This window comes from Dendrobates tinctorius, unplaced genomic scaffold, assembly GCF_039654945.1.
Source record: "Dendrobates tinctorius isolate UK_male_01 unplaced genomic scaffold, ASM3965494v1 ptg000388l, whole genome shotgun sequence".
NCBI classification, from domain to species: Eukaryota; Metazoa; Chordata; class Amphibia; order Anura; family Dendrobatidae; genus Dendrobates; species Dendrobates tinctorius.
In genome coordinates, this window is record NW_027362054.1 from 8213170 (window position 1) to 8230000 (window position 16831).

At 41.7% G+C, this 16831-nt stretch overlaps 1 protein-coding gene across 2 annotated transcripts in view; it reads left to right on the top strand.

The window, feature by feature from the left end:
• Window positions 1-16831, top strand: part of LOC141076136 (inactive dipeptidyl peptidase 10-like) — a 491503-nt gene that overhangs the window by 418612 nt on the left and 56060 nt on the right. For both annotated transcript variants that reach the window (XR_012227421.1, XM_073563456.1), the window contains exons 15-19: window positions 870-917; window positions 5712-5830; window positions 7747-7794; window positions 15409-15507; window positions 16717-16783. Coding sequence is in view for 1 of the 2 variants with exons in the window: in XM_073563456.1 (XP_073419557.1) it covers window positions 870-917; window positions 5712-5830; window positions 7747-7794; window positions 15409-15507; window positions 16717-16783 (381 nt within the window). In the remaining variant the exon portion in view is untranslated. The remainder of the gene's footprint in view (window positions 1-869; window positions 918-5711; window positions 5831-7746; window positions 7795-15408; window positions 15508-16716; window positions 16784-16831) is intronic.

A 16831-nucleotide genomic window follows, 5' to 3' on the forward strand; every position in this document is an offset into this window, starting at 1 on the left:
AGCGATCAGCGAGCGGCCCCCCTGCCGGTATCGCTGATCGCTGGAAGAACCCTCTGGACATTTCTTTGGTCGCTGGTCTCCCGCTGGCCAGCACGCATCGCTGTGTGTGACAGGCGGGAGACCAGCGATCAGGTGTAAAAAATAATAAAAAAAATAAAAAATATTGTTATTCTCACCTTCCGACGTCCCGTTCAGCCATCCTGCCTCTCTCCACGCTCCGGTCCCAGTGATCCTTTGCACGAATGACCGCGAGACTTTGTTATCCCTCGAGACTTTGTTATCCCTCGAGACCGTGACATCTCGGTGTCATTCGTGCAAAGGATCAATGGGACCGGAGCATGGAGAGAGGCAGGATGGCTGAACGGGACGTCGGAAGGTGAGAATAACTATATTTTTTATTTTGATTCTATTTTTTACAGGGATGGCCAGCGATGCCGGGCGCTCAGCATCGCTGTGCTGATCGCTGGTGAAGCTGTCTGTGTGACAGCTCACCAGCGATCACATAGCGACTTTCTAGCGATCCTGACACCTTGATATCGGTGCGGGATCACTGGTAAGTCGCTTAGTGTGACGGGGCCTTAAGACTGAAGTGATTAGGACGTAAAAAATCGTGCTGTCTATATCAGGCCTGTGCGTACAGCCATATTGTGTGATTAACCCTAATGATATAATCTGGTTCAGACAAGCCATTCCACGTGGTCTATCCATATACTTACATAATTGATGGGGTACTAGCAGACTCCGCTTTGTTAGCAAAAGACAAGATCGGTAATAGATGTCCATGGTTTTTTTATTAGATTACACATAAAGACGTAATGTAATTTGCTTCATTGACTTTGTTGTGAACTTTCATCTTTATTGTATATTAGTTATTTCCTGAGCACTGAAGACAACCCCAGAACAAGACATCTTTACAGGTATGAAAAAAATGAGCCTTAGGGCTCATACTCATTTGCGAGAAATACGGACGAGTGCAATCCAAAAAAAAAATCGCATTGCACTCTGCCTAAGGTTATTCTGTGATTCCCTGCTCATCTGCAATTTTTTTTCCCAGATCAGACTGAGAAAAAAATCGCAGCATGCTGCGATTGTCCTCATACGGTATATCGGACGAGACTCGCCAATGCAAGTCAATGAGTGCGAGAAAAAAAATCGTACAGCGCACGAACCATGCGAGTGCTGTCCGAGCTCTTAGAACACCCGACATTTCATCCGCCAAGTACAGTAAAATCACAGCGTGACTCAGCAGAATGCAATAGATAGAATAGATATATTGTATATACATAGAATAGATGGCTCCAAACATGTGAGGGACATATACAGTATAATTGTTACAGTGGGTGTGTAGTATAATGTTCATATATTTATTTAATCAATAAATTACAGAAAAAAATGGTTTAGGATCCCCAGAAATTTTGTTAATCAGCAGAGGGAAAGCAGATAGCTGGGAGCTGATATTTATAGCCTGAGAAGGCAATAATAAACATGGAGTTTCCAAGGCACCGAGAGCAAGTGGGAAGAGCGAGGCTAAGCACCAGAATTGGCGCATCTTATTGATTCGCCTTTTCTGGGGTAGCTGAGAGCTGTTGTATTCAGTAAGGGAGGGGCCCAATATCCATGGCTCCCATCCTAGCCCATTAACCCCTTTACCCCCAAGGGTGGTTTGCATGTTAATGAGCAGGCCTTTTTTTACAATTCTGACCACTGTCCCTTTATGAGTTAATAACTCTGGAATGCATGGATCCTGGTGAGTCTGATACTGTTTTCTCGTGACATATTGTACTTCATGATAGTGGTAAAAATTTATTTGCTATGACTTGCGTTTATTTGTGAAAAAAAAATCGGAAATTTGGTGAAAATTTAGAAAATTTTGCAATTTTCCAACTTTGAATTTTCATGCCCTTAAATCACAGTGATATCTCACATAAAATACTTAATAAGTAACATTTCCCACATGTTTACTTTACATCAGCACAATTTAGGAACCCAAATTTTTTTTTTGTTAGGAAGTTGTAAGGATTAAAATTAAACAGCGACTTAAGTACCCTTACCTGCCGCTATTAAAAGGCGTATTGGCGGTTGTTAAGGGGTTAAATGTAACTCTTATCATTCTCCTCTGCTTGCGCCGATCAGCGGCAAAGCAGGCAGAATGATGAGAGTCGGCATAACCGCTGCGGATCCGCAGCAGAATCCGCACCATGTGCACAGGGCCTTACTGTAATGCTTCTTTCTTGGCGCTCAATTGTGTGGTACTGATGCGGCACACACATGCCACACGTGTGCTGCAAGTATTACACACACAAACACTGACCTCTCCGGTATTGGAAATATCAGGACGTGTGGAAGAGGCGTTATAGTGGGTTTTTATGTTTGGCAGCTGTCATACGCTAAAAGACGCTTTTTATTGTAAAAATAGTTTTTGCATCACCACATTTTGAGAGCTATAATTTTTCCATATTTTGGCCCACCGAGTCATGTGAGGTTTTGTTTTTCGCAGGACGAGCTGACATTTTTATTGGTACCATTTTCAGGCACATGACATTTTTTGATCACTTTCTATTCTGATTTTTGGGAGAATTAGCAAAAAACAGCAATTCATAAATTTCTATTTTTTCGGGGGGCATTTACACAGTTCCGCGAGTGGTAAAATTGATAAAGCAGTTGTATTCTTCGGATTAACATGACTACAGCGATACCTCATTTGCCATATATCTTTTTTTTTATGTTTTGTCGTTTTTATATAATAAAAACTATTTTATAGAAAAAATAATTGTTTTTGCATCACTTTATTCTGACAGCTATAACTTTTTATTTTTTCGCTGATGATGCAGTATGGCAGCTCGTTTTTTGCGGGACAAGATCATGTTTTCAGTGGTATCATGCTCTGGTAACCCGGATGTAGTCATGACGACATTGGGTTACCATGGCAGCGGGGTCGTCAGCCCTCTGCCTGCTCCCGGAATGCTGCGATTGTGTTCGGGTTAAAGTGCTGGGAGCAGACGTTGACCGCTCCTGGCACTTAGTGCCTGGTGTCAGCTGTGAGAATCAGCTGACACCCGGCCACGATCGTCCGCACACCACCCGTGTGCGCGGCCGATCACTGATACGCACTATGCTGTCCATGGTCATACGGGCCCAGGAAACATGGACGGTATAGTACGTCTCATGTCAGAAAGGGGTTAATATTAGCCCACGACTGTCTGCCCAGCTTTTGTTGATTATTAATTATAGGGGAGACCCCACGACATTTTTTAGGGAGTCCCCCATTTTAATAACCAGTAAAGACTTCGTATACAGCTTTGAGCTGATATTAATAGCCTGGGAAGCTCATTGTATATTACCTCCTTCACATGCTATTAACATCATGCTCCAGCTGTTGGCTTTCCCTCAGCTGGAAAAGAAAAAGAAGGGGGATCCCACGCCATTTTTTTCAGAAATTTATTTATTACTAAAATACATAGACAGTAAGCTACACACGCAAACCACTGATTATATATCTCACTGACATATTTCTATCTACCTAACATATATATACTAGCTTGGCCCGTGCAAAATTTTTGCACATTGATCGTCAGGGGCGCAAGCAATTTCAGAAAAAGTGAGCTGGTCAAATGTAAATGTATTTCATGAGCTGATGAACACAGACAGGCATTTATATATAAACAAAGAGCACAGAATGACAAATGTGCAAAAATACCTTGCAGTAAGACATATGACGGTAGTCAGCAAGTGCTGATAAAAGGTAATAACAAATACAGGGTATTTAGTCGATACTTTTTTTGCAAAAAAATGTATGCCAAGCTGCTCCACCTCGTCAAGGTAACCCGTATTGAAGCAGTCCCTATCTAATGTATTTAAAACCTGAACAAATGAACATTGTCTAAATGAGCAGGATTAAGACAGGCGCTTTCTAGTATGGGCACGTGGTGCAAGACAGCTCCTTATGTGCATGTCACACAAGACAGGGGTGGGGTCTCTCAAATCATGCATTAGCACGAAAAAAACTGAATTAAAAACACACATGTGACATGCACAAATGTGAACAAGTCTGTTGGACAATGTTCACACCACCCTGACTGAAACACAAATAAAGAGCACAGAATGACAAATGTGCAAAAATACCTTGCAGTAAGACATATGACGGTAGTCAGCAAGTGCTGATAAAAGGTGTGTGACATGCACATAAGGAGCTGTCTTGCACCATGTGCCCATACTAGAAAGCGCCTGTCTTAATCCTGCTCACTTAGACACTGTTCATTTGTTCAGGTTTTAAATACATTAGATAGGGACTGCTTCGATACGGGTTACCTTGACGAGGTGGAGCAGCTTGGCATACATTTTTTTGCAAAAAAAGTATCAACTAAATACCCTGTATTTGTTATTACCTTTTATCAGCACTTGCTGACTACCGTCATATGTCTTACTGCAAGGTATTTTTGCACATTTGTCATTCTGTGCTCTTTGTTTGTGTTTCAGTCAGAGTGGTGTGAACATTGTCCAACAGACTTGTTCACATTTGTGCATGTCACATGTGTGTTTTTAATCCAGGTATTTATATATGTAGATTGGTAACACAATAAATTGTTCTGATAAGTAGAGGCCAAAAAATGTTTTCCGTTTGAGGTGCCACTTGCAGTGTCTTTCTGCAGGTTTATGAAAATGAATGTTTAAGTTAAGTTTTAGTGATAAAATCATGAATGTGTGGTTTGATTGTCTGTTTTCTTGTTGAAGGGAGCAAGTTTACCTTTCAAATGGTGTATCATGTGTGTGTGGGGCGAAGTAATTAGCGAAAAGTCAGTGCATATTTACAAATGTGTTGGTAGTGTGCTTTGGGGTACTGTGGTGCCACCTGCAGGTCATTTTTCCCTACTGCAGGTTTATGAAATGTAATATTTAAACTGTATTTTGTGATCAAATCGTGGATGTGTGGTTTGTTTGGCTATTTTCTTGCCAAAGGGGGCAAGTTTACCTTTCAATTGGTGTATGATTTGTGTGTGTGGGTGCAGTATGAACAGGGATACAAAGGAATCACTGAAAAACAGTGTTTAGAAATAATAGAATAGATATATAGAGCTCTGGCAAAAATTAAGAGACCACCACATTAAAACCCTGTCATGGGCAGCCCATTCTCAAGACCTGAACCCCATTAAAAAACCTCTGGAATGTAATCAAGAGGATGATGGATAGTCACAAGCCATCAAACAAAGAAGAACTGCTTAAATTTTTGCACCAGAAGCAGTGTGAAAGACTGGTGGCAAGCATGCCAAGACGCATGAAAGCTGTTTTTAAAATTCATGGTTATTCCACAAAGTATTGATTTCAGAACTCTTCCTGAGTTACTTCAGCCATTATCTTCTGGGAAAGATGCGTGCTCAGCTTGCAAGCTCGCATCAAAGGCAGGTAGATGACTGATGATGGACATAGCACATCATAAGCTGTTAAGGGGTTAATACTGAATAAAAGTAAAAGAATTAATGTTGAACAGCAAACGTTCGAGACGAGATTGTTGTTTGATAAAATGTGCTGTATCTCTGTTTGTCATTAAGTCGTCATATTTGCAAGACTATTACTCGGAGCAATGATACTTTTTTGCAACTGGATAACTCGGTTATAATTTTTTACTCATCTATCATGACAGCTGGTGCATTAAAGTACATAGTAAACCAAAATATGGTGCACATACAGAAAATTAACACTCTCTTTCCTTGCAGTGTGGAAACTTTAGGTTCTCTTAACCGCACATGTGTGACTTGTGACCTTATTCCAGACTGTCATTTTGTGGATGTGGAATTTAGTCCTGGAGGCAGCTTCTTCACCCTCTTCTGTAAAGGTGACTTATTCTAATTAGTAGAGATGAGTGACCCTGGTCTAGTGGCCAGTTCAGTATTCTGTAGATGACCAGGAGTGGAACAATCATTGGAAAAGTAGAATAGAGACACGTCATCACTTCTGCATTTTTTACCCTTTCGTGGTTTTGGCCTACAATTTCTCAATGTGTGTACGTGGCCTAAAATACCCTGGTTTGAAAGTTTAGGAACTAATTTACTATTATTAATTATTATTTATTATTGCCTCTTGTGAAGTGTTAGGATGTATTATTTGCTTGTTTCAAACATCCGTTGAGTTCTAAGATATTAGGGAAGGATAAGGAAATCTGATCAAAGACATTTGTTTTAATTGATAGATGTTGTGACCAGCCATCATTTCATACTGGTGAATATTCCTCTGGTGGCCAAGATCAATTTTTGCATAATCTGATTAGGTTTTGTTGAATCCAACTATCATGAAAAAAAACACTGGGTGAGAATTTTTGACAGGAGTTGGGTAACTTAGACAAATAAAGTGTAGAGGGACATGTGGAACTCTAGTTGAGTGGGTGGAAAAATGTAGAAGTTGTGCTATGTTTCTATTATACTTTTCCTCTGATTGTTCCTCTCCTGACTTTGGCTTACACATACGAATGGAAAATACTAACCAAATACTGAATGTATGAACGTGGCCTCTAGAGATCAGCGCTGCATTTCAAATTACAATGATTATATTGCACATAAAAACATTTCACATCATATATTCAACACTACAGATTTGCAACACAAATTAACTAAACGATTACCCAAGTATTCTCTCCTGTGTGATACTTTCTGCTGAGCTGTGTATCTAATCCTATCGTGTGTGATACTGACTGCTGAGCCGTGTACCTAATCCTAACCTGTGTGTTACTGACTGCTCAGCCGTGTATCTAATCCTGTGTGATACTGACTGATGAGCCGTGTATCTAATCCTATCCTGTGTGATACTGACTGTTGAGCCGTGTATCTAATCCTATTCTGTGTGATACTATCTGCTGAGCCGTGTATCTAATCCTATTCTGTGTGATACTGTCTGCTGAGCCGTGTATCTAATAGACGATAACACCATAGAAATGATAAGAATAATAGGCCTCAGTTACCACAACGGTCTACAAAGAAAATTGTTGCTGATAGCAACCAATCACAGCTCAGCTTTCATCTTTTAAACAGCTCTGGGACAGCGTGGCGAGTTTTGAGTCTCGACTTTTGTGTTTTGACTTTTATGTGGCGAGGTTGGTGTATGTGTGGTGAAATGTGTGCTGAGGGTGGTATATGTGCTGAAGCACGTGGTAGTGTGTGGCTCATTTTGTGTGTGTGTTCATATCCCCGTGTGTGGTGAGTATCCCATGTCAGGGCCCCACCTTAGCAACTGTACGGTATATACTGTTTGGCGCCATCGCTCTCATTCTTTAAGTCCCCCTTGTTCACATCTGACAGCTGTCAATTTGCCTCCAACACTTTTCCTTTCACTTTTTCCCCATTACGTAGATAGGGGCAAAATTGTTTGGTGAATTGGAACGTGCGGGGTTAAAATTTCACCTCACAACATAGCCTATGACGCTCTCGGGGTCCAGACGTGTGACTGTGCAAAATTTTGTGGCTGTAGCTGCGACGGTGCGGATGCCAATCCCGGACATACACACATACACATACGCACACCCACATTGATTTTTATATATTAGATAGAATATGAACACAAAACAGGAACTAGACAGATCATATTTATGGTCAATGGGACACAGATGTTTAGTCTGCATTTGTTATGTTATGTTTCAGTTTTCCACAAGTTCAGTTTCTCTACTCCTAGAATGGAATAGAGAAAAGGAACTCAAAAATGCAGGTGTGAACAAAGTCTTATACAGCTAAAAAATAATGCTTCATTGTTTTTTCCCCAAAGGCCCAGGAGTCCCTCATGTTTCTGTGCATCAAACCCAGAACCCGAAAGGTATGTGCCATAATATAACCATGACAAACCAGTCTACATCAACAGATAAACATCCATCGTCATGAAGTTCACTATATTGAGCATCCTTTAACACAAAGAAACTGGCTTCCACACATTCCCTTCACTTCAGTATTTCCAAAAAGAGAAGACTGAGAGGAGACTTAATAACTGTCTACAAATATCTCAAGAGCTGTCACACTGTAGAGGGATCATCTTTATTTTCGTTTGCATAAAGAAAGACTAGAAGCAATGGAACAAAACTGAAAGGGAGAAGATACAGATTAGATATTAGAAAAAAACTTTTTGACAGGGAGGGTGATCAATGAATGTAATGGATCACCCCTCACACCCAGGGCAGCGGGGTACCCGGTACCGGGCCGGTGTCAGGGAGATGTGTCACAGCAGCAGTGACCCGGTCCGTGGCCCTGGGTGCCCAATATCAATGGCGGTGATGTTAATGGTGTTAAAGTTTAATTGAATAGTTTGTGACGCCACCCGTGGTGTTTGGCAAGGGAGATGGTAAGTCAACGCTGCATGCAGATCCACTGGGACTGATGGTGTGGTGCAGCAAAGATGGTGTAGCTCCCCACAGGTGGAGCTGTAGTCCCAGGGCAGTGTGGGTGCAATGGATGAGGAGAGGCGCAGAATGGTATGGATGTTGGTACCCAGATGTAGCGGTGCTGAAGGTGTTAGCGGCGAATGAATGGAGGACACCAGGGCTTGCAGTTTCAAAGCTTTACTCACAGTTCGTGGTACCCACTGGTGCCTGCCTCCGTGCCGTGTCCTCCGGGGTAGAGACTCAATCAACCTACCCGGGCAAGTCAGGGTTCTCCTCTCCAACACTCCGCCAACATGTGCCTTTCCTGAACGACTCCTCTATTGCGCCTTTAGTGTGAAGAGCTCCAGTACCATGGTTACTCTGATCCTGTCAGATGTTCCTAGAACTATACTTGTATGACAGACATCTGTAGCCTCTATCGGGGACTCCTCTCAGAGTCCTGGCTTGCAAATCGGTTGCTGTTGTGTCCCAAGTCTTGGATGGGAGTAGTGCATTTACAGCCAACTACTCCACCGGTGTCTGCTGCAGAACCATAAGTGTCCATACAACTTCGGGGACCAGGCCCCGGCCTTGCGCTGAGAACCTATAGGCAGGGTTCCTCTTCCAACCCACAACTCCTCTCTGTTCTCCTACTCCTTCGTTCCGCGCTGTTCCTTCTCTCTCTTATGGAAGCTTAGGTTGCAGTTCTACGTCTTTCTCCTTCTGTTCCTTTCCCGTGCCAGTTGGCTCAGGTCACTGAGGCAGCTGCAGCACTCTTTCTAAACTCAAACTGAACTCAAAACTAACTTCAGAACTGAACTTCTCTGGGACTCACCCCAGACTGACCTCCTGTCAGACTGACCTACTATTCTAAGCTTTCCCTCTCTTTTATACTAACTCCACCCACCTCCCGACACATCTCGTGTTACGAAGCAGGGTTCCACGAAGGGTGCTCTGCTACCCCCAGCTTGAAGCTGCTAGGTGGACCTACTGAACTATCCTGTGTGTGGGATGTAGGTGTTGGAGTGTGGAAAGGAGTTCCCAACTCACCTAGGCAGTGGGGCACCACACCTTAGGAGAAGGTGCAGTACCTCTGTGGTGACTGAGCCTCAGGGGTGCCACAGGAACAGGCTGCCATGTGAGGTGGTGAGTTCTCCTTCAATGGAAGTCTTCAAGCAGAGGCTGGACAGACATCTGTCTGAGATGGTTTAGTGAATCCTGCATTGAGCAGGGTTTGGGCATGATGACCCTGGGGGTCCCTACCAACTCTAACATTCTATGATTCCATGATTCCACTGTTATTTTACATGTGGATAGGATCCAGTCTGTACTGTACATAGAAAAGTAGGTATAGAGTCTGTTCATTTGTTGGGGCCACCATTTTTGGAAAATTAGTAACTGGGAATTGAATGGCAATATGTGTGTTTGTACCTTTGTGGTTCAAATGAAGAAAGCTGTGTAATTCAATTCAATAAAAATGGCATAAAAGAAAAATATAATTTCTTGGATGTTCTGCTAAATTGTATCCTGGTTTAGTCAATAGTGGAGGAAGGCTTGGTCCGTGACTGGGAGCAAAACAAGCCGAAACATTGGCAGGACAAGTCAATTGTCCCAACGCTTACCAAGCAGGGTAATACTGCATATCTATGTAGTGTCCAGATCTGTACTGTGTCCTGTAACGAATGCAAGATTTTTAAAGCTTTGATTTTTTTTTTTCCATTGTGTTTTTTGTTATTACGATAGTCCATTAAGTAATGTTGATGAATGATCTTTTCTGATATGCCTGTCCACACAAAACACTTTCTAGAAGATGTACAGTGGGGAAAAAAAGTATTTAGTCAGTCAGCAATAGTGCAAGTTCCACCACTTAAAAAGATGAGAGGCGTCTGTAATTTACATCATAGGTAGACCTCAACTATGGGAGACAAACTGAGAAAAAAAAAATCCAGAAAATCACATTGTCTGTTTTTTTTTTTCATTTTATTTGCATATTATGGTGGAAAATAAGTATTTGGTCAGAAACAAAATTTCATCTCAATACTTTGTGATATATCCTTTGTTGGCAATGACAGAGGTCAAACGTTTTCTGCAAGTCTTCACAAGGTTGCCACACACTGTTGTTGGTATGTTGGCCCATTCCTCCATGCAGATCTCCTCTAGAGCAGTGATGTTTTTGGCTTTTCGCTTGGCAACACGGACTTTCAACTCCCTCCAAAGGTTTTCTATAGGGTTGAGATCTGGAGACTGGCTAGGCCACTCCAGGACCTTGAAATGCTTCTTACGAAGCCACTCCTTCATTGCCCTGGCGGTGTGCTTTGGATCATTGTCATGTTGAAAGACCCAGCCACGTTTCATCTTCAATGCCCTTGCTGATGGAAGGAGGTTTGCACTCAAAATCTCACGATACATGGCCCCATTCATTCTTTCATGTACCCGGATCAGTCGTCCTGGCCCCTTTGCAGAGAAAGAGCCCCAAAGCATGATGTTTCCACCACCATGCTTTACAGTAGGTATGGTGTTTGATGGATGCAACTCAGTATTCTTTTTCCTCCAAACACGACAAGTTGTGTTTCTACCAAACAGTTCCAGTTTGGTTTCATCAGACGATAGGACATTCTCCCAAAACTCCTCTGGATCATCCAAATGCTCTCTAGCAAACTTCAGACGAGCCCGGACATGTACAGGCTTAAGCAGTGGGACACGTCTGGCACTGCAGGATCTGAGTCCATGGTGGCGTAGTGTGTTACTTATGGTAGGCCTTGTTACATTGGTCCCAGCTCTCTGCAGTTCATTCACTAGGTCCCCCCGCGTGGTTCTGGGATTTTTGCTCACCGTTCTTGTGATCATTCTGACCCCACGGGGTGGGATTTTGCGTGGAGCACCAGATCGAGGGAGATTATCAGTGGTCTTGTATGTCTTCCATTTTCTAATTATTGCTCCCACAGTTGATTTCTTCACTCCAAGCTGGTTGGCTATTGCAGATTCAGTCTTCCCAGCCTGGTGCAGGGCTACAATTTTGTTTCTGGTGTCCTTTGACAGCTCTTTGGTCTTCACCATAGTGGAGTTTGGAGTCAGACTGTTTGAGGGTGTGCACAGGTGTCTTTTTATACTGATAACAAGTTTAAACAGGTGCTATTACTACAGGTAATGAGTGGAGGAAAGAGGAGACTCTTAAAGAAGAAGTTACAGGTCTGTGAGAGCCAGAAATCTTGATTGCTTGTTTCTGACCAAATACTTATTTTCCACCATAATATGCAAATAAAATGAAAAAAAACAGACAATGTGATTTTCTGGATTTTTTTTTTCTCAGTTTGTCTCCCATAGTTGAGGTCTACCTATGATGTAAATTACAGACGCCTCTCATCTTTTTAAGTGGTGAAACTTGCACTATTGCTGACTGACTAAACACTTTTTTTCCCCACTGTAGGTGTTTCGTACCATGCTTCTCCGTGAAATTTTTCTGCTGGAAAAAAATGTAAAAAAAAATTAAGATAAATGTAACTATTTAGTACTGTGAAAGTCAGCTCATTTTTAATAGAAACAATTCTACTAATGTTTCCTAAAAATTATTTTTTTTTTTATAAATGACCTTCCCTCAAAAGGAACCAAAAACGAAACATGACATAGGCCTCATCCAGACGTCCATGTTTCATGTGCATTTCACGAACAAACACATACCTATTGATAGTCAATGGTGCTGTTAAAATGTACGTTGTTGGTTTTTTTTGAGGATCGGTTCTCTGCAAAAATGGAAAATGAAGACATGTCCATTTTTGAGCCCAATCATTGATCAAACTCGCGCATTCAAGTCTATGGGCACTATTCAACAAAAGCTTTTATACCAGAATTATGGAGTAAAAACCTTTGAAAAGTTCCAAAGTTTTGACACAAGATTGCTATGTAAGGTGTTGTTGACTACCCCTTTTCAGGTCACAAGTGGTTTAATGGTCTGGCACCTTGAAAATACGTGATAAAATGGAATCCGTTGTAAAAAGATAAAAACCTCTTTACTGGAATTCTTTAAATAGAACTGTAACAATTGATAGCAGGCACAGCACTTTTGATAGAATTCTTCTTTATCGTACAGAGGCCTTCTTCTTATAGGTAATACACATTACATTTTGATGGCACAATTGATGTTATGCACACGTGACAGAGTACTTCCCAAGCTTTGTAGCTCTAGTCTTCAACTTTCAATTTTCTTTATATTCTCCACTACAGGTGTACCTTTGTGTTCCCTCTTGTTTAGAATTGAAACCTCTAATCTTCCAGGACCGGCTAACTCGGTGCCCTTTGTACCCCACTTATAACTGCCTATGGCCTAACTCAGTTATAGTATGCTAAAGCTGGACTCACTGCAGGTGGAAAGATACCTTCTTATTACTCTGTCAATGTTTGAACTCCGGCCAAATAGCACTCAGTTGTGGTAGAATTTGTGCTAAAACTTGCTATCTTCAATTCGTCTGTGCTAAACACACTCTCCAACTTGTGGCCTTTTCCTTGTCAGCACTATTTCTTACTCCTTCAGAAGCTGCTCTCCAACTCTGTCTCTCCACAACTGACTAACAGGAGCTAAATTTCTACATGCCCACTTTACTTCTCCCACCATGGGCCAGCCTCTAACAGTTAACCCTGTCCACAGGCTAACTAACTGCTGAAACACAGATTATGTAAATCCACATATAAAAACAGGTGCATAGGCATTAAACAAGCACGCCTATCAAAGTTTTCGCTCATTTTGCCCTTCTACCCAGGTAATTCTTCTCTTTTTCTCTGCTCTTTATAGAAACAGGAAATCTCTTCTACCTGCATAACTCATTCCCTTCTTCAACTTTTGACCTACTGTAGCTGATCCACTCTTCCCTGCCATAGACTTTTGTAGCCACTCATAACTCATATCATAACTTGTGCAAAGTGGCTGTTCCTACATAAAGATTAGAGAAGGACTCAGCTAGTCAGTTTTTAATGAAGTCATAGACCTAATGGAAAAGAGAAGCATTATCTGGGTAGAAAGGCAAAATGCGCAATTGTAAGAACACGGTGCTATAGAACAATGATAGCAATATATTAAGAGGATAATAACTTTAATGCGAGGAGGGCTTCTTTAAAATCAATACAAATGTTTTCAGAAGGGGTGCTAACAGCATTTCCACTCCTTTACAGCTGCATTTCCATGTGCACAGAACATCATTGAAAAAAGAGGAAGAGAAAAAGATCTATGCACACCCATGAATAGAATTATATATATGCAATAGTATATGAAAAAAATTTTTATTTGTAGCTGTGAGGAAGATGACTTGACGGACAGACTTGACTGGAAGTAGAAGGGGACGATGTGTGCACTATAGACAGAGATTGGCAATGACAGAAAGGTAACAGCAGGGAAAGACAGAAAAGGGAGTGCAGTACCGAGATTTGACCACAAGATGGCAGGGGGGTGCAGTTCAGGACTTGACATCAGCTTACGGCTATAGAAACTGCTTAGTCATTGGGGGGCAGGGAGATAGGAACCCAGAAGGGAAATTCCCAGTGAGAGAGGGGATAAATAGGACAGGTTGGGGTTCCAGGCTAGGCTAGTCCCGGGAGGAGCTCAGGAGGAGAAGACTCAGGACAGAAGACTGAGAATGGTGGAAGAGCTCGACCAGGGGACTGACAGGAAGAGACAGTCAGGGGGTGATCCTGACACAACGGACCGCAGGACAGACGAGGCCCCGGGGGTACTGATTCGACGACGACCTCGGGCAGGTGAAGCGCTGGCGGTAGATTGGTCTAGGACAGCTCCAGCGAAAGATCCGCGAGGGAGGTCATCACGACTGAAGGAAAGGCGAAGGTACCCGGGCCTGGAAACGGAGAGCTGTAAACGCGCTGCGGTGTATGGCTACGGTCGTCAGGAGGACGGCCAATAAACTTGTACCTGTTACAATTGGAATCTGCCTCCGTCTCGTCTTTGCATCGTCTGGTCGCGGTAAGCAGTGGACCACCCCCCCAATCCGGGCCCCCACCACATAGCCAAAAAAGAAATCACAATTAAATCAGTTAAAAGAGACCAGATACATCACTCAGATCCCATGAAACAACAATATGAAGAGATGCAACACCACATTGAGACAGATTGTAATAAATACATGTGAGAGAGAAGTCCCTAAAGCAATGCAGGAAATATAAACCCTATATGTATTCAGAAATGCTGCCAACCTGGGCGTCCCCAGGAGGCTGAGGGTTCCACAGGATTCCTGTTTTTCCACAGAACATTATTGTTCTCAGCTACACATGTCCTATTTACACAAGCTTAAAAATTATTTTACATTGTGAATATGCATTTTGCTTGTGCGTTGGGTGATTGGCAGTCTGTATAGACAAGCTGGTAATCAGGATGAACGCTCGCCTCCCAGTTATTGGTCAGTATAAATGCACCTTAGGGCTTATGAAGCTGTCACGCTCGGGTAGGGAGACTTGGAGTCAGACCGTGCTGCATGGACATCTGCATGAGCCCCTACATTTATATAACTTTACCATTTGCTAGCCTTACCTCTCTGATGACCATTTCAAGCATTGTATTTTTTTTAGAAACACACCAGGCTTTTGTGATTCTTTTCCAAGATTTCTTTAATATCACTTTTTTTCGGAAGTGCAAACACTGCAGCAAGAAGTTGCCTAGAAGTCAACAGGAAAAACATACAGTAAGATGCACTGCATACCGTAACTTTATTGCAGTATTAGTAAACGCAGGATGGTCTAAATATGGCATTTTTACTATAGGAATCTATATAGAAAAAAATCCTGAAAAACACTTTGTGTGAAAATAAAATGCCAGATAACTCCTCTAGAAATGATTTGTAAAAAATACTGCATATTTCATGATATTTATTTCATTTTATTCTAAGCCAAAAAAACTGCAAAAACAAAAAAAAACACTTGTGAAGGAAGCCGACGAGTGTTTTTAATACAAATTAATTGTGTACTTCCCACATTTTCCATATGTAACACAGGCTTATCATGGTTATGATATCACTTATGTACTATCCACATGAGCAGCGTGTTCTGTGCAAGATCTCTAGTTATGTTTCATTTCATAGATTATCAAATGCTAGAAGACAATCAACCTCTGAAGACCTCCCTTTTAGATAAGGATGTGCCAGAGACGATATACAGATCTATACATATTGATGATTATGGTGAGTATAATGCTTTGTTAACATTGTGGAAAACACGACAACGCCAATAAAAACTTGTTGAAAATTATAATCAGCAGGCTCACTCAGGACACATCAGTACCATTAAAGGCAATGTGTCAACTGAAACCGATCCTATTGTCTAAATCAAGTTTTTACATAAAATGTATGTTTTTTTTTTTTTTGTTTTTTTTAAATGTTCAATGTTTTTTGTTTTCCAGATGACAATTTGTATTAAATATACAAAATAGAAATCTTGCAATTTTCACACTGACCACCAAGGCTTTTTTTTAGACTATACGATCCTGCTGTATTAAAAAAAAAAACACATAAATTAGCCACTATAATCAGATCCCGACCCTATCTATTGAATTGAAGCATCTAATGAGCGTGTGCGAAGGTCACTGTGAAGGGATGGGAAGCAGGGTCAGCTCTGACATCACTTGTTGTGATTGGTGGATCCTGTGCTATCGCTGTGTATAGAGGTGTTACCGCTCATTGTAATCCTGCGTTTGATGGTATGGAGCATTGCTGAGAAGACAGCAAATACAAGTCTAAAAAAGCCATAGTGGTCACTTTTAAAATTTCAAGATCCCAAATGTTTTTTAATAAATACATGCAACACGAAAACCTGAATTAAACAATAAATCATTTCTGATGACACATTCCCTTTAAAATATATCATCATTAAATAACTGTTAGAAAGTATTTAGATTAGATATCATGCATATAGTTATATAGAACACAAGGCCAGCACCAGGTACGGACTGAAGCTGAAATTCAGTCCTGGCATTGGAAATCACTCAGGCCCATGCTGTCCCCGAGCACCAGATGGGATATATTACTACTATTACCCTGGATAGAAGAAAGCAAGATTTACTACAAGACCAAGATTTCTAATGATACCTGTGGCCTGCTGGGGTAAGTGACGGAGTCAGCGACTTCATGCTCCGTCACAACACTTAACAGTATGAGGGTCTTGAGAACACCCATTCTGTTAACAACGTAGCAGACAAGGCAGCCCACGGCCAGACAGGCCCTTCTGGCATTTTCCCGAATTGCCAGATGGTCAGTCCAGCCGTGGCAGCACCAGTATGACAGTGTGCCTGTTTACACAGTCTCGTGAGAGTAGATATATTTTCTAGGCACCAGTAAATCTCCCTTACTATATGCAAAAGATTCCCATCATTTCCATCCTTTCCTGCCTTCCAGATCTTCCTGTTCGTCTGACTGTCCCATCAGGATACGAAGATTCAGAATACCCTTTGATTGTCTGGCTGTAAGTAACATCGGTATTGGATAAGGTGCTCCACTACTTATGTTGGGG